Below are 18,867 nucleotides of genomic sequence, written 5' to 3' on the forward strand. Positions count from 1 at the left end.
ATTCCACTACAATATATGAAGTTTTCTTAGTTCCTAACTGATGATGTTACATCAACAAAAAAACCCCAAACTCCTAATTTGTGTACACATCCTAACAATGAGCTGTGTGTGTTGACTTAGTTTGAGAGGAGTGCTGCCTGTAATGGAAAAAACCTTTTAATATTAGTACACACCACAGCTAACAAGGGGTCTGTTGCAACAAATTTATTAGCACAGGTGTTCCTACTGTAACCAAGGTTTTTGTAGACAGACATTGTGGCCACAACAATCTCAAGGGAAGGAAAAAGAAAAAAAGTGTTCATTTTTTTTCCTATTAAAGCTACCCAGGATGACTTGCTATGTCAGAGTTATGTGTCTGAACCTGTTTCCCAATAAGGATTATTTAAGTAGAACTTCCCCTGTTTAAGCATTTCCTTGGTACCTGGCAAACACATTAGGAGAAACAGGATAGATTAAATAAAAGAAAAGAAGTAGACAGACATGCAGGAGAAAGGGAGGTAAGGATTGCAAATATTAAGGCAGTCAGGATTTCATAATTTAAAACTGGAAATTTATCTCAGAGCAAGTATTTTTATTTTTCTTCAGTGTAGAAAATAATACATGCAGTTTTGCTAGCACAATAAAGCTAGTAACATACAACATAGGGCAGTTGCATGTTATAACACTGGCCTTTACAAACCAGTAATTTTTTATTACATTGCATTATTACATTGCATTTTATTATTACATTGCATTTTATTACCAAAGTCACTTGCTTTCAGTGTCGGGGGTGCTGTAATTCCAGGTATCATCTAGTGGTTATACCTGCCAAGCAGTTTCTCTTTTAATGTCAGCTATTTGCATGCAGCTCATCCATATCAGCCAGAAACTTCCAGTGGACTCTGTATGCCCTGCATTACCTCCCTTGCTCATCCAAAATCACTTGCTTTGAGATCATCATTAAATATATTAAACTCCCTCCCTGTTTCCCCTCCCCCCCAAATATAGTACTGATTGTTTAATTGCAGTACTAGGGTGTGGTAGTGTCTATAGATACTGTCTTTCCCTTTTTTCCTCTTAGATTTCTTTGAGATCCCTTGCCCATGCTAAAAATAGTCATACAAGGCTGAATATTTTATTTTCCCATCCCATAAAAAGAGATGGATGGCACCATCTGTTTCTCATTACCAAAAAGCAAAGGCTGTACAATGTTGGGATAGGAGGAGCTTAGAGCAATGGGCAGATGCTCCTCTGCTTTCTCAGTCCAGTTCCCCCCTATACATCACTGCCAATGACAGAGCAAATGACCAGTTGGCATATTGTATCCCATTTAAACATTGATGGAGTGCAGGCACCCTGGTGTGTTTTAAGTGCTGTATTAGTGGTCTTTATTTTACAGCTAAAAGATTGCACATATAAACAGAAGCTCATCCATAATTTATAGTATATAAAACAGCTAGGGATATAGGGAAAAGGAGGATTTCATTAAATACACATTATGATGCACCTCAGGGGAAGCAAAAATTTACTGGTTAAGCTAATTATAAGGTCCACAGTGTACTGACAGTTTTTTATTTTTTCTTCTTTATTTTTTTCCCCCCATTTGATTTGTTTTAAAGAGAAGGAAGGTTCTGCAAGGAGGAGGTTTTGCAGATGCTCAATCCCTTGCTAGGTTTGTCTCAAACAAGTACTTGAAGAAAACCTTTTTGAGGTGCATTCCTGTTTAGTAGTCATACAACACAGTAGGAGAGTGATTTCAGATGAGGGAGGCATAACGTTGTAGGAAGTTGATACCAGCTGACATCAGTTACTACCTGTCAATGACTCTGTCTTAGAAACATCATACTTATGTCTAATTAATAAATGTGTCACATCATAGGGAAGATGGAGCTTTTAGCTTTTATACATGAGCTGCCATCTGAAGTTTGCATGGGACCTACTTCCAGTGAGGCAGGTGTGCATTCATCCGGATGCCCCTCAGCTGGGTCTGATGGGTTATTTGCGATCTTGTTTCCCTCCAAAAGAAGCGAACTGCAGCACTATCTTCTCTGCACAGAATAGGAAAGAACAGTACATTTTGAGTGCTCTAAAAAAAGGGTCTTTTTTATTAATATTTATTATGTGAAAATCCAACTTTCTCTAAGTACTTTCCAAGTTGCAGATAACACTGACATCTGCTGACTTCACAGAAGACATTGTAATATTGTAATCTCACTGCAAAAGTGATCTGGATTTCAGATTAAGACAGCCCTGCCTGTAGTAATCTGGTTGATTTCCCTCCTTCCACAGCTGCAGAGAGATAGGATACAACTACTTTTGCTGTTCTGATTCAGCAACTACTACTAGTTTTTAAGGCTCAGGTCGCTAAATAATCGATGCAAGGCTAAACACAACAGCATTGTCCTTTTAAAGTTGTTTGTATAGTTCGAGTTTGTACTTCATCTTGAGATGTATCTCTAGCATAAGATTACTGATTTTTGGTTTCATAATACTATCCATACACTTGACAAACATTCAAGAAGACAATTTTGGATGCTAGGTACATGATCAAGCCCATGCAGGCCTATGTTTAGCTGCACTGCACTTACTCTCAGCAAACCAAGATACGTATTAAGGCAGTATTAAGGGAGTAGGAGAGAGGACAGAGATGAGTGGTCATTCTATAATGTTATTTTCCAAATAATTTAGATCATATGTTGTTCTCCTAGCTTTATTCCTGGGTATCTCAGAATTTTCAGGTCTAACTTAAAACCAGACTTAGGCTGCCTGACAAGTCTTACTTTATTTTTAGATTAAAGCAGGGTGTATATTGTCACAGCAAGAAGCAAATAAACACAGAACACTTAAGATTTCCTCTGTCAGTTGGTTGTTTAAGTAGGAAATATAGCAATTCTCTTGGATAGGTGCGTGCTGTGCTGAGCACAACGTTGTAGATGAGGGTCAGAACAGGACATGAAGGGTTGCATAGGGAACTGAGACACCTAGAGATTAATAAAAAAAGAATAGTTGTGTTTAGTGAAGAGTATTCACTTGACAAAAATGGTAAGTTTGTGTGTGAGGCTGCAATTAGACTTCAGATGAAGATGCCAGCTCACCTCCTCCCCCTACCCTCCTATATGCACACACTCTCCCAGAGGCATGCACTAGTAGCAAATGGAAATCATACTGTCCTACACCAGAACCAGGGATCTGGCTTTTGCTGTTGCATAAGTTTTTCTTCTGCGAGTAAAATGGTAATACTGTCATCATAGGATACTAACTGAGCTCTCAGTGTCTTCAAATAAAGGTTTTATGCAACTGGGAAGTGTTTGGGTTTTGTTTGGGTTTTTTTTAAGGAGTTGTACGATATTCCAAATTTGGGAGGAGGAAAAAAGAATGGGCCATGGGTGAACATATGAAGAACAGTAGTGACTAAATGCACAAGGGTACCTTGTAAAAGCACTGTTGAATTACGGTTGCATTGGTACATCAGCCTCTATTCCACAAACTTCAATAAACTTGTTCACATAAACCCATTATGTTGATCGAACTATTATATTTTATGCTCCTAGCACTTTCCTAATTGTTAGCTCTGTAAGTACAATAAAAGGATGTTTATACTCATATTCAGAACCATATGAATATGTATGAAACCATATGTAGGAAACTGAATTTCATACAATATATAATATCCGTTATTATTAGCTTATGAATTCCTTTCAATCAAAGCAGTAGCACTTTCTCATGTGAGGCCAGAGAGAGGGGGGAAAGGGCAGTCCCTCAAACACTATGGGTGTTGGTGTAAGGCAACTTCCGTGCCCAGAAGCAATAGGTTTATTGGGGAATAACCTCCTGTCTCTCTCCCTTACAACCCTCCTTCCATCTCTGGATCATCAAGGTCAGCCAATCCAAACTGAACCAAAAGAAATGTGCACCCAAATGTGGCTCTATGTATTATTATACAGCTGTGCAATTCATCCTGATGACAGACCCATTCCTGATTAACCAATCATAGTTTCTGTACTCTTTTTTAAAGGAACGGTGCTTTTAAGGGGATCAACTGTCTAAGAGGCGAGGAAAAGGATAGAAATGATCCAGTGCAGCCAGGCTATGTCTGTGTCACTAGTGAACAAAAAGCCAATTTGGGCAGACTGTAGAAGGTCGTATGCTCTAAGGCTTTTGCAGGACAGGAAGCAGTCATCTTTGCTTTCTCCCAGCCTGCTGTTCAAGGATTTCTCCTGATGGCTGTGATATTCCACAAGGGTTTTGGTCAGGACATGAAGAAGGGAGCTTTCTTTCAACTGAGTGTGAAAATCTTCCATTCATCTGCCTGTTCTTGCCCTTTTTCAAAAGGTTGTTAACAGATCCTTTGCCACATACAAGATTAACTAAGGAACAGATGCTTGAAGCCCTTGGTATTTCACTCCCACTGCTAAATGTCTGGACTGCATACATTTGAGCAGAGCGAAAATCACTTCCAGGGATAAATAGGTTGTGGCAGAGTGGCACCATTTGCAAGCTCATACTGTCTCCTTCCTGGTGTGGGAGTTTTCTTACCAAAGGATAAGAAGCTGTTGATGCTTAGGGATTGCTACTGTATTTGCTACCAGACTTGCTGTTTCTGTCTGTGCATTGATTATGTTCATAAAGCACAGCTGAGAAGCAGGCAAGGGGTTTTGCTGCACTGCTGTCAGGCATAGCTGCAGAATTTGCAAGCGAGGACAGGGGAGGGATAAGATAAGGCTGCATTTAAGTCATCCAAGTTTATGCTGTCAATTCTGGGTTGCTTCCCTGAATAAACAAGTTAGTCCTCAAAGCTCAAATTAACATATACCCCACAGGTCAGAGCTTGCACAGCACAGGATTCGGCTGCCCAAATCCAGAGGTACCCATCCTCAGCCCTGCAAGGGCTCCTGCTGTGGGGACCCTGCAGCTGCCTTGTGGCACCCAGGGTTCTCAGTCCCTCCTGAAGCTGAGAGAGTCTTTGATCTACTCTAAATAGCTGCAGAATAATTTACTGTTTTACTAGTTATACCAGGCTGGTGTAAAGGTGGAAATAAGGTGAAATAGGAGGGAAGTAAGGAAAAAAACATGCGTGATCCAGAATATCTTTTGTGAAGTCCAATCAGTTGCTTTTGGGACCTATTTTGAATTAACATTTTGGCTTTTCTTTATAAAAAAGAGGAATTAGCCATACTCTTCCATCTTTTGAGGAATGAAGTAGTGCAAAATCTTCACATTGTCTCTCTAAAAAATATGGTTACATATATAAGGGAATTTTTCATGGTAAAGAATCCATAGATTATCAGCATTAGACACGATATTCACTAGTGGTTTATAAAAAGCTTTTCTTTCTTTTGATTATTTGTTTTGTTTTCAATTATTCAGTGTTCAGAAGAATGAACTGGTAAATTGTTATAGACAGAAGATGGAATATCTATATTTATTAAGTAATAGAAGATGTGATTACTTTTTATTCACCCCTTCCTTTTTTCAATCTTCAGAAATCTCATTTTCTTTTTGGTTTTTTTTTTTTAATTGAAGGACATTTAATAAACAGATGACTCATCTTAGTTCCAGCCCAGTAAAAAATGAAGGCTGAGTTCTCTCTATCCAGACATAATAACTATTCAGCAGGAATCCCTGAAGAGGGATTAAAAAAAAAAGAGAATAATAATGCGCGGAATTTTATTTTGAAACACGTATCTTGGAGCAGATGCAAGTAGGCAGGATTTCGTGGGGAACTCATCTAACTCAAGTGTTTGGAAATACCTGCCAATACTGTAACTATATTTTGTGAGCTGTGCTACACAGCACAGCACTCCAGCATGCAGCCCATGCCTCCGTGGAGTGTGTGCAGTGAGCACAGCAAATGGCCTGCTGGGTTGCAATGCCATCTGCTGATTTACTAATTTACTGCAGAAACTAGCAGTGTCTGACTGCAAGCTTACAGGACAGCCTTTTAATTCATAACACAAAAGTACACCTAAAATAGCACCTGCCTGACAGGGGGACGATGAACCAGAACTTTCTTTCTGATGAACCAGAACTTCTGGTTAGAAAAGACACTGGGTAGCTTTAGCTCCCTTCTTCACATTTCACGTCAATCAGCACCAAGGTTCCTACATTCCTGCCTTCTTCTGAAATTTGTATTTAGGCTCCTGTGTTTTTTGGATCCTTTTGGTTCTTCTGCCCTGAGATCTTGTTGCAGTCCAAGTATGTAGGCAATTGGTAAAGATGGAGGGGCATGGTTCCTTCGTTTGATCAGTAAATATCCTTTGTTCTAATGCAAACTGATCCAAGAGCTTACTGTGGGAGCTGGCCTTACCTCCAGGACTTGCCTGCATCCATGCACGGGGAAAATACATGGAGCACCAGCTCCTCAATCCTGTTCCCTTATGTTCAGTGTTTTCCTTCCTGTACAAATGCCTCCAAGGGAAAAATATCCCCTCTGGATCTACAGGTAGGCTGTTACCTGTGTGAGGAAGGGAGACACAAATGCAGCACAGTAACGTGTGGTTCTGCTGCTGGTAAGTGCAGCAGTGAAGTCAGCAGCATGGGCAGGCATGTACATGGGATGTAGCCCATGCTGAAGCCCATGCTGTAACTGTAGGGATGAAGAATCAAAGCTGGTGCAAATGTGCCAGGCAAGATTAGGGCTTCTGCTGCATAGTCTCACACAAAATAACTAACTTTCTCATTTGCTCTTTATTGCAGAAACAACAAAATTAGGTCTTGAGTCATTTGCATTTTAGATACAGTCGCCAGTCAGGCTGCTAATTGATTGGAGATAAACTTGTAGACAAATATTTGCTTTTGTGCTCTGTAAAATAAGGCTAGTTTATACCAATTTAGACTGATTTGTTCTGATGCCAGGATATGCTTCTCTCCTGTTCCTACACCAGGCTTGGCTAATGACACTCCTCTTTTGTGAGAGGATGGGTTCAAGCCAAACTTTGAAGGCACCAAAAGCTTTACGCCTTCCTGTATTTAGATCAGATTTCCTGGGAATTAGCAGTAGTTTCTGAAAAATACCAATTTCCTTCTCACCACAAAGAGCTTGCAGAAACTGTGAAGAGCAGTTTCCCTCTGATCTGACGCAAAAGTTTTAGCACACAATTTTAAAAAATCAGCTTTATTTTTTAGATAAGCTTGTTTGGATAAGCTTATTTCAGATCCTAGTCTGCTATACCACATGGGACTGCGTCTGATTTCTTTTCTGCACTTCCTTGTTTTTCAGTGCCTTTTGTTCATCAGGCCTTTCATGCTCGTCTTCTCCTTTTCAGATACTTCAGGCTGTTGTGTATCTTCCAGTCCTTCTGAAAGCTCTATCTGCCCTATAGCATAGACACACCTGAGCCAGCTTTAAATTGCTCAAACAGTGCTAATTGCAGCATTGCTGTGCAAGCATTGGTCTGGGGGCAGGAGTGCCCAGCTCCATCGGCAGGGTTTTGCAGCCCGTGCCAAGTTCTGTGTTGTCAGGGTTATCTGTTGGCAGCTCTCAGGTTAGTTGAGAGCAAAGTGCAGATGCTGCCACCCTTGCAGTGCAGCCTTTAGTATGATGTTTATGAGACAGTTAGTAGGCACAGGAGAAGCTGCCATTTAAACAAAACAGAAAAGTTGTCAAAACTGCAGATTTTACATAACAAAAACACGTTACTGTCATTATCTGAGTCCAGGTTATCATTATATAGATTACTTCAGTTTTTTCTGATATTCTTCTTCTCCTTCTTACAATTCAGTTCTTTAAGTAATAAGGGAAAATAGGTACTGCTGATAAAACTGTAGGCTATCCCTTCTTCTGGGTCTTCAGCATCTATCTCTCATGGAAAAAGAATGTGCTCTGAGGGAATATTCATGGTACTGTGAAAATAGTGACAACTTGCTGCTTTCAGTATGTAACAACTTTGACAAAAAGATATCAAAGGATATGGCAGATATGTACTGGACCTAATTTGTTGAAAGCATGGGAAGTTTGGTAGTTCTTGCTTTACAATGAAGGGAAGTGAACCACAGCACAGTTAAAACTCATCATACTTTGGGTGGCAACTTGTGGAAGAAGTGCTTATATTGCCCATATATCCTGACAGGATGAAATCAAGGTTAATGAGTAAATTTCCTATAGCAAAACAATTTATGTAACTGTATGTATTGTGTTAAATTATTAACCCTTTTACAGGTTAAGAAGGATTCAGACGAACTTGATCAATTGAAGATCTAGTTCAAGGTTTGGTTTGAAACAGCCCAAATATACACTTGAATAAAATGTAGGCTAAAAATAGTGATTCACCTGAAAGATTCCCTGTAGTAAAGTTACATGGTACTATGAGCTTATTGTGAGTAGTTTATTCCCTGAATTTGAAAGGAAACACTCCAATGCATCCCATTAGGACCTGTGTCTTACTGTGGAAAAGATCAACAAAATTATGCGGTCATTGCAGTTACAGAAATTATTTGATTCTAGGGCAATAATTCTGGCTTTTCCTCCAGAATTCAGAAGCCAAACTAAACCCTTGTGCTTAGCTGTGTTTCTTTTTACCAAATTTGTTATGAAATCACATCACCGAGCCAAGGATACAGGAAGATTTGCAGTTAATTAAATCTTCTGGTATATGGGTCCCATACAGGAGCATTTCAGATGGGAGGATATGCAGCAAGAAAGTGTTGTTACTGTGGCTTTCAAGCCAGCAAGACTCCCAGCAAAGCTTATACTGTCCTGGGAATTGGAGAGACTTGAAAATAGCTGAAAGTCAAGTTCCCCTTTACCTCATCTGCACCAGTGCAAAGCAGAGCTCTGATACAAAGACTGGCCCTTTTGAGAGTAACAGTTTTAGTTAATTATCTGTAATTTGAACATCAGCAAAAATGCACAAAGATTTGAGAGTGCCAACTTGGCCTGTGCAAAGCAGCTGAGCCACTTGGAAGCATACTTTTTAATGAATCCCCGGTGTATACAGTCTTCTACTGACTCTGCTGCGAAGGCAACTTGACTCGAGCGCTGTAGCATTGTTTCTAGAGCTACATATGTGATTTGATATGCAAGTGTGAGTTCTCCTGAAATCAGTAGGACACTACCGACTTTCACAGTTTTTTAAAATGGCCAAATTTAAATGTTTTCTGTAGCTGACCTCTGTGCCTAAGTCAAAACTAAAATATCTGATCTATTTATGTGGAATAAAAGGAAAGTCCTTTCCCCTCAGTAGTAGTCAGGGCTGATCAACAATCACAACAGTATTTTACCTTACTTTCACTTGAAATGTGACCCTCCTAGAAATAAATAGATGTGCAACTGTAGGCTATGTTGACTTCATTAGTAAGACTGCATAAAACTGCTCAGCATATTGGGTGATATGTATGTCCTAGCAAATAGAATTCCAAATCATTTGACTTGCATATCTATTTCTGAGGAACAGGCTGTTTGTTTGCTTTTTTTAATTTTTAACTTCTGCAAATTGTTACACCAGATGGCCTGTTAAGCCAACAATACATCATCACGTCTCACCACAGTGGGATCCCTTTTGACTAACTTGAATCACAGCAGTTAGATATCAGTCCTCACCAAGCACATTCCCAAGAACTTCACCTCAATTATTTCTTTCCATTTGGCCCGTGATAGTATAAAAAATTTCCTACCTCCTTGCATAGCATCAGAAATGCACATAAATAAGCAATCTAATGCTGAAACAATTCTTCTGAATACATTAAATTCCATTTGTGATGCTAGCAGATCCCACACTTCCCTGGGTAACTGAATATTGATTACGGTAAAGAGTTGGATAATTAAATATTTCTATTTTTAAATTATACTCTTTGATTTTTAATCCCACAGAGGTCTCAGTCTGCATTCTCCCTGGCTAGTGAAGATACGACCAGTAAAGGACAAGACTCTGCATCATCTGTGACCGAGGCTCTTCAGAGGCAGAAAAAAGGGCAGTCCAGGAAGCAGAAGGAACACAAGCTCTCTGCATTACCCAGCTGGAAGAGTGTGGACAGGCTAAATGAAACAAGTAAATATTTCTAGTACGAATAAGATTCTTTTTTTGGTTCTCACTCACATGTGGAATAAATGCAACTTAAAGCAAGGACCTTCTCCAGGGCATTTCTGCTGACCTTTGTGCTTTCAGAGGTCACATGCAAAATGTGTTATTTGATGATGCTGTGTCACTATTTCATTGGGCTGTGTCATTGCTTATCTTACCTTTTTTATCTAAAAAAAGGATTCAAAATTTAGGCCTTTATGGAGTTGATTTCAGATTGTCACAAAAATTAGGCAGCTAGTTTGGATACATTTCAGAGCTTCTAAGACACAAGATCCCAAGGACCCTTCTTTGTAATCTGTCCTCCAGTTGAAGGAGTTTGCAGCTGTCCACAGTATCCCTTCTGTTTGCACAGGGTTCATGAGGTTACACGGTGAACCAAGCATTGAAACAATTCACATTTAGAATTCCTCCTTGCAACTTTATTTTCAACCCTGATGAATTCACAAATGTGCAGCCCTACTAACTGGTGCTTCTGTATCAGTTTGAGGAAGCTGTGTGAATAGGAACTTCACAGACCAGCAGTTTCCCCAGATCTGTCCTCTGTCATCATGTGTTAGGTATGGATGTAAATACAGATGATGGATCATGAGCAGCTTTCCAAGTCAGCCCCATTCCTGAAGCAGCACCCTGGGATAGAATGCAATTCCCTACTTACTTCAAGATGACATAAGGACAGGAGGGTAGCACCAGGCAACAGGTGCACAGAAGAGTTGGTTAGTTTTCACCCTACAGCTGCACAAGGGGAAGAGCTGAACTGCTCATTGTAGCAGCATTCCCTGGCTCCAGGTGTTGTCCTCCCATGACAGAGTCTGTTTGTTCCTGCTTCTTCTCTTCTAACAGCTGTAGAACCTATCTGACTCCTGTGGCAATTGGTTCATGAAGCTACACAGGCAGAAAACTCCTCTTTTATAGGGTGTTTACTGGTGCTGTGACCCCCACAGCTGGCTCACTAGGGGCTGGCAAGCAGAAGCAGCCAAAATATGTGTTTGGGTTTAGTGGAGACCAGGGATGGGGGATACCCATCCATTTAATTTATTTATCTGTTATGCCAGTAGATAACTTAGGATACTGAAATTTAGACAGTTTCAATACCCCTCCTTCTCCCCAGAAGGAAATTTTTATCTGACATAACTAAATATGCATCACTTTGTGAACTGCTCATTCAACCCCCTGTCAGTAGCCTTGTTCTCCTGGGCATTTTAGTGGAAGGCCTATTTTCAGTAAAGCAGTTAATTTGGTGCTTAAATTTAAGAACCCACTTCAATCCCATTGAATTCAACTGTTGAGCAATTTAGTACTTAACAGTTGCTTAACCACAGCAGAATGACAAATTGACACAGTTTCTTTTCAGGTGCTCTACTCAGAGGATTTGTTCTGCTTCTTTCATCTAAAAAATACATTTATTATGAAATTGTGGTGCCTATTGAGCTTACAGAAAATAGCTGATTGTGCTAATATGTGTAAATATGGTCTCACCTATGCAGTAATAAGCAGCTCTGTATTAGGATTCAGAAAACCAAAGAAATCTCAACTAAGAGTTTGAAGTGATAACATCAATGGGGTTTTTAGTCATGTAGTCAAAAAGCAGTTCACAATTCATTTTGATTACAGTTTGTATTGGTTTAAGTGATGACTCAAGAGCCAAATCATGACTTTGTGGGGGTTTTTCCCTTTTATCAATAGTTTTACAATGAAACTTCTTAAATCTTTTTTCATTTTCACATGGATGAATTATAGTTTATGCCCAACGAATTGTGTGCAAAATTAATTCTTTCGAGGAAGTGACTTTGTTTTGAAAAATCAGTAAGGGAGCACTTGACAATGCTTGAAGCTGGGATAAAACTGAGTCAGCCTTCTGAATATAGAGTTCTCAGTGGCTTTCTACCCTACTTGCCCCCTAAGATGTAACCAACCACTACACTGTTTGACTGATTCTTCTGTGTTGTTGTTAAACAAAATAAGGGGATATGCTCTGGGGGAGAAAAAAAGTATGTGGCACTCTGTTACATTTGTGTAATGTGCAACTGAATTCAATTCCTGTTGGAGATTTATATTTTGTTTGAAGGAACAATGTTTTTAAGGAAAGGTCTTCTTTCTCTCAAGATAATCCTATACTAAGATTAGTGAGCTCAGTTGGAAAGAGTGAACAAGCAGAAGTTTCTTATGCTTGATAGCTTGTATTCTTTCTTTTTCTCCAAAATCAGTTTTTTCTCCAAAAACTGTTCTCAAAAATGAACAGTTATTATTTCTCCCTACAAATCTGACTTCAGTTATATCCTCAGCTGGTCACTGCTACAAGAAAACTAGTATTATTTAATTTCCTTTTAGGCAGGAGTAAAAATTATTTCAGTGATGTATTTTCTCAAGTTTTCTGAACTGACATTAAACTTAGGAAGTGAAAACAAGCCAAAAGGATTCAAATGGGTAAAAAATGCAAAAATTGTTTTATGTCTTGCATAGCTCCCAAGTTTAGTTGCCATTTAATTTTTGTTTTATTTTTGTGGAGGTGTTTTGGTGGTGGTAGTGCAGCTCAGACTGTTTTTTTTTAAACTAAGCACACCTTCTTACTTCGTAGTGGTGTTCTTTATGAACAATACCAGGAAAAAATGGTCTTATCATCCAAGTATTTGTAATCATCTAATGCAAAATTCTTAATTATCATCTACAACAGATTCAGATATTACTTTGTCCATTTAAAAATAATGATGTTCTGTTCACAGTTTGAGAAAACTAATGTTTATATTAAGAGTTTCTATAATTTTCTGGAAATGGTAAATTTAAACCCGTGAGAGGAATCCGTAAGTCTGAAAAGTTCATTCAGTAGGCTGAAATTACTGTGTAAATCTGTGGCATTATATATTTATTAAACTGCTGCAGAACATAGAGTCAACACACATTTATATTTCCCAAGAGGGAAATTTTCAAATTTGATTAGAAATGGAATCTAAATTTAGAAAAAATTAGATTCTCTGAGTTATATGAGTTATACGAGCTATACAGCACTTTTTCACCATATTTGTGACTCTTTTTTTTCTGCTGAAATTGTAAAACATACTCTGAAAATGTGTAAGAGTACAAGAGCAACAGTGCTTGTGTCAGACAGAAAGCTATTTAGTATTTAGTCTAAGGTACAACAGCAACGGTAGCCATAAGCAAAAGTCTAGGAAAGACTGGGACAAAGCACATATTTTTCATGCTGCCTCTGAGTAGGCTCTGAACCTCTAGAACTTTCAACTTATGTCAGTGGATTTCTCTTCCATGTTCATAGCCATCTCTGTTTTATCCCAAATAATTTCTAGCATCCATAACAAGTTAGGCAGGAAGCTCCATAGGTCTGGTATCCATTGCATCCCACTTCTTTCTTTTTTTGGTTTAGATCCTTGATTTCTCTAGCTTCACTTCATGTCCTCTAGTAGTTAGGTTGGAAGAGATTTCCCCCATCTCTTTTAGCCTGTATCCTCTCACCCTTCTCTTCTCCAGATGACAGAGCTCTGGCTTATTTAATCATTCCTTGAATGGACACCGTTTCAGAATCTGGTACAACCTTTATTGCTTTTCTCTGATCCTTTTTCCATCTTTTCTTTTCAACATGGGGAACCAGAACTGCGCACAGAATCAAAGGCATTTGCAAAACACAGGATTTATACATGTCTGTGTACTGATGTTCCATCAGCCTTTCCTAATAATTCTTTTAGAAAAAAAGGTTTGGTCTCACATTTTAAATACTCTCACATTTAAATACTCTCACATTTTAAATAGTCATCGCCATGACTTAAAGTGGTGGCTTCTGAGTAGTACAGCATCACGGCTCTCAGCATGGAAGAGTTCATGTAGCAGCAATACTTGCATTTGTTTGTTAGTTTTGTTGAACCCTCCAACTTGTGTCATGTAAAATGAGCCTTTCACACTGTGATCACAGTTGTTCTTGTTTCATTTTCGTAGGTCCACCTTCTGTTTTGCAAAGCACTGATGGAAACTGGGTAGCCTTGCAGAATGTCGCTTTGCCTCGTCCTCGAATGCTTGCCAAACCAAAGAGTCAGGTATTCAGAGCTTTGGAGAATGAATCCAATGTTGTGTCTGCCTATGACGAGATGGGCTCAGACAGTGAGGATGACTACGACTGGAATGTGGCCTTGAACAAGCTGCGTAGGAGACCTCGACAATTACCAGACGATTTCTATTATACCAATTCCCAGTATGGTACCGAATGGGTTTATGGCAATGATCAGTACCAGGCAGTGACCTCCCCTTCCTCTGGGTTATACACCAATACTGAGACACAGTTCTCTGATTCAGAAACATCTTCAGTAAACTCTTCCCAGGAAGCTAAAGGACCTAGCAAACTTCTCTGGTTGCAAAGCAGAACTCAAAGTGATATGCCCAGAATGGAAAAGAAACATTTCCATGGAGAACTGGATGTAAATTTTAATCCACAGGCAACTAGCTTAGAGTATTCAGACAGCAGTGAGACTGAAGAAGTCCATTATGATTTAGAAAAGAGATCAAGAAGGTGGAGGAAGAACAAAGCAACCTCTGAAGAATTATGTGAAGACAAGAATCAGGCAAAAACCAACAAGATGAATATAAGTCAGGTAATTGTGTCTGAGCTTAGCAAATGCACTCTCAAAAAGAGCTAAACTAATTAACTATGCTGGCAGTAACATGTGAATCTTGAATGGGAGGTGGAGCTTTCTTGTAAGCTTAATCTTCCTCATGCTTCCTAAATGAAAAGAAGCAAAGGTGAAGTGTTACATATATCATGAGCAGGCTTTGCCTCTTTCTCAAATATGCCACTTTCATCTGATCAAAGACATTGTTAATGCTGTAAAATACAGCGTTCCTAAAAAAAAAAAAAAAGAAAAAAAAGTCAGGATTTGTCAACAGCTAAAAAATGTTAATGAATCGCCTGCTTTGTTGAGCTGTTTGTTTGGGGTTTTTTAACTCCTTTGTTCTTGGAATAAGAAATAACACATATGCCTGGGAATCTGCTGTGCAGTTTGAAAATGTCCTGATAAGGGATAAAGCTAATGAGAAGCAGAAATTCAGAAAGGGCTTTTTGTGAAATACAATCCAAGTGATGTCTGCTTTTAATTGGTCACCTTATGATGAGTTCTGACATGTTAGGGTGAGTGTTTGCAAACTACCTTACTTTAAATAATTTGTCAGTTGATTAGCAAAACAAACAAAAACCAACCAAACAAGCAAAACCCCGCAGAAAGTAATAGCTCAAATTTGGAAAAACTGATCATACAACTTAAAGACGGCAAATTTCTCAAACATTTCTTTTAAGCAAGTGTTGGATAACCAGAAAGTCAAAAAGTCTTCTCTGTTTGGAGTTTGTCCGGACCTGGGACTGATACTAGGTAAGGGATGTGGTTGTCCCCCCAAATTTTTTTAGCAGTACAAGCACACTAGATGAGGAGAATATTGACCCCTTGTCCAGTCCAATTTCCCATGTCCTACCCCTCTTAAATCCTGCAACTGCATCATCGCTGCAGCAGAGTAACGGTAAGCCTGATGCAGGAAGCTGAGGGCCGTCTTCTCTCTATGGCTCTGACAACAAGCAACGTGATTCAGTCTTAAAGCTATCTGAACAAATTTAGGATGCCTGGAATATTTTTTCTTTGCTCATGCTACTAACCTGTATTTCCTGTAGAAAGACATCAGTACAGCTGATTGTAAATCAAGATTAGGATTCTAGGATTTCAGCAGGGCTTTACTGCTGGGTAAAGTATTGTTAATTCTGTATCTATTCCATCTGCTTTTAGGACAGAGGTGTGGGTGTTTTGGGGTACTGATTCATCTATACACGTCCTCATATATTTACAATCAACAGTTGTTGAAGGGGAGTTATATATGATAATGTGCTCTGACAGCGCATCAGTGGCCATTAATGACTTCTTAGAACATCAGGCAGAATTACAAGACTTTCCAGGGACTGCACAAAGACCATATCTTTTACGCAAACTTCTGCATTTCCCTTTCTGGTTTTGTGTATTTATGCACATTCTATGTGTGTCTGTATTCATATTGTGGCTTTCTAGGTACTAATGCTCTGCAGAGCATAGAAGATCTGAGCTCACAGAGAGGGTCCTGGAGGTGTTATAGAATCATAGAATCATTTAGATCGGAAAGACTTTTAAGATTGTCAGGTCCAGCTGTTAACCCAGCACTGAAGGGTCCACCACTAGACGGTGTGCCATAACTACACGTCTTTTCAATACTTCCAGGGATGGTGAATCAACCACTTCCCTGGGCAGCCTGTACCAGCGCTGGAGAATTCTTTCTGTGAAGAAATTTTTCCTAATGTCCAATCTAAACCTGCCCCACATTCATACTTGTATGGCCAGTCTTCGCGAACAAAGATTTTTGGGAAAGGTCTTTTACCTTTCCAGCCTGCGCAATGGATTTTTTTTTTAGGTGAGACACAGCATGCGCTGAACTGAGCCCACCCTTTAATCCTAAGGTTCATCTGCTGGGGCCAAGCGAGCTTGGACAATGGCAGTGAGGTCCTCAGGACGTAGGTTTGTTTAGAGTGACCTTCTCTTTAGATGGATGGCCTCACAGGGCTGATGAGCTCCATCTGCCCGGGGGAGTATCCCTGACCGGGAATCGAACCCAGGCCGCGGCGGTAAGAGCGCTGCATTCTAACCACTAGACCACCAGGTCAGAAAGGCAGGGTGCTTCCAGTTGTACATGGTGGCATCCTTCAGCAGCATAGTGTGTTCTTCAAAGTACAAGCTGGTGCAGAAAATGATTCTTCTTTCCAAGTCTTTTGTGCATTGCTTTGCCTCTTTTATAACCTCTCTGTTGTGTTCAAAACGCAAGATTTGGAGCTCTCCCCTTCATTTTACCTTTTAGGCTGAAAGAGGCTGTTCCTGTTCCCTCAGCCACAGTGGGGCAAGCAGGGGCACACTGCCTCCGGATCACACCAGTGCTTTCAAAGCAATGAAATTCTCACTAGGAAGTTTATGTATGGGTGGGTTTGCGTGCATTTAGTTTGTGTTTGGGGGGGCACACACCCCTCCAGGTGGCTGATTGGACAGCCAGTGCTCACATTTGTAGAACTGTTACTCCAGCCTCTGGTACACAAACACTGTTGGGAGCACGACTGACTACCACAATTTATAGCAAGGATGTTGCATGGTTGAATAATTCTAGGAAGCAATTAAAATGATCATGAGTGCAAGGAATATGATTTAAGGTATCAAAATGAGTTAACCAGACATCATTTATATTGCTTAGAAAAATGAGATTAAAGGGATGTCAGGGTTTCATATATTCCCCAAAGTAATGTATTGATCTTGGTAAAATGATTGAAGCTGCAGCAGGGAGAGCCCCACACGTGAACAGTTTGTAGAAAATTACAGTGTAGGTGTGTGAAGAACTGCAGACGGCATAGACTTAAAGAAGATTCACTGTGGCATCTTAAACTAGACATAGATTTTCACATGATGAGGTGATACAGAATTTGCAGAGACCGTACAAACTCTTCTAAACCATGTTGCACCTAGATATTAGACACTGAGCAATTGATTATATGTAAATTGAGGTATAGTAACATACTTTTTCAGTAGTTTGCTGCATTGCAATAATAACCTTTTAATAATATTAGTAATTTAATAATATATTGGTAATATTAATAATTTAATAATATTTTAATAGTATTTTACTGCATTGTATTAATAAGATGATAATTCATTAACCATTGTGTTTTCATCAGCATTGTAGAACAGGATTTCAGTTTAGCAGTCTAGAAGTTGGGGTTTCTTTTTTAATTTTCAAATTGTGAAGTTTACTTTCTTGTTTGCTGCTCTCCAAGACTCCCAGTGCAATGAAAATGGGCCCATTCTCCTCTCTGCTCCAAGTCTAGAGAATTGTAAGCAGTTAAGTTCTGGAACAACTGCAGTCAGTTCATAACTCACAACTGAATTTCAGTTTAAAATCAGGTATTTTTTAATCAAGATCCAGTACCTAGATTAGTATAATGCTGTGGCATGTTTTTTAAAATATATTTTAGACTCAACAATGGAATGCTGACTGTGTGACTGAGAAAGAATTTTTTTTAAAGTCTTCAGTGACTTAATAAGGGAAACCTGAGAAAAAATACCAAAATGTACTGTATCTGAGTATCTGCCACTTAATAATAGGTAAAAGAACAAGCTACTTTACTAGGTTGCATGTAGGGATGCTGTAAACACAGTCATGAAGCAAGACGTGAAAACTGTCCTGATAAAACCAAGGTCCTACTATAATAGTTTTCTGATAACCTGATTGCTTATGTACCACAGAAGACTTATGTTCCTGTGGAAACTGTACTGGGAAGTGCAACCTTGCTTTTAATAATGATTATTTTTCAAATTGTAACTTTTTAAAAGAAATTTACACTCAAACCACTAATCCTTGTCTGCTTTTAATATTAATAGTTATATTAATAGTTGATATTATTAGTAATAATAATATTGAGATATTGGCTTTCATTATCTTTTTGAGAGGAGTATATGCTACTTAATGTACCTGCAAGTCTTATATTTCTGATGGAAAGCGGAGTGGCTTAATTGTTTGGAGTGAAAGAAGTGTCCTCATTATGAGTTTGCTTCTTTGATCAGGAGACCCCACCTGTTAATTACAGTCCTCCTGCCCTGCCGCCAGGTGAGGGGTGAGCACTGTCAGACTGCTGGTCCCCACGGGATGGCGCTTGGGATGTATTTATTGAAAATAGATGCCCTAAAACCACACCAGCTCTTACCACAAAGAAACTGTCTGAAAACCTCACAATTTGTGTATTCTAAAAATTGTAGTCTCTGATTTTTGGTTTCCTGTAAGGAAGGGAACTTTCTGTCAGGAGTTTATAGTTTAACAGGATTTG

General features: G+C 39.2%; 1 protein-coding gene across 5 annotated transcripts in view; it reads left to right on the top strand.

Moving 5' to 3' along the window:
* MYRIP (myosin VIIA and Rab interacting protein) overlaps window positions 1-18,867 on the top strand; it is a 199,775-nt gene that overhangs the window by 153,495 nt on the left and 27,413 nt on the right. For 4 of the 5 annotated variants that reach the window (XM_027675581.1, XM_027675584.1, XM_027675582.1 and 1 more), the window contains exons 8-9: window positions 9,788-9,965; window positions 13,941-14,590. In XM_027675581.1, the coding sequence (XP_027531382.1) occupies window positions 9,788-9,965; window positions 13,941-14,590 (828 nt within the window). The remainder of the gene's footprint in view (window positions 1-9,787; window positions 9,966-13,940; window positions 14,591-18,867) is intronic. The other variant, XM_027675585.1, reaches the window with a different exon arrangement.

The sequence above is a fragment of the Neopelma chrysocephalum genome, unplaced genomic scaffold, assembly GCF_003984885.1.
Source record: "Neopelma chrysocephalum unplaced genomic scaffold, ASM398488v2 Primary Assembly neopelma1_26, whole genome shotgun sequence".
Lineage (NCBI taxonomy): Eukaryota > Metazoa > Chordata > Aves > Passeriformes > Pipridae > Neopelma > Neopelma chrysocephalum.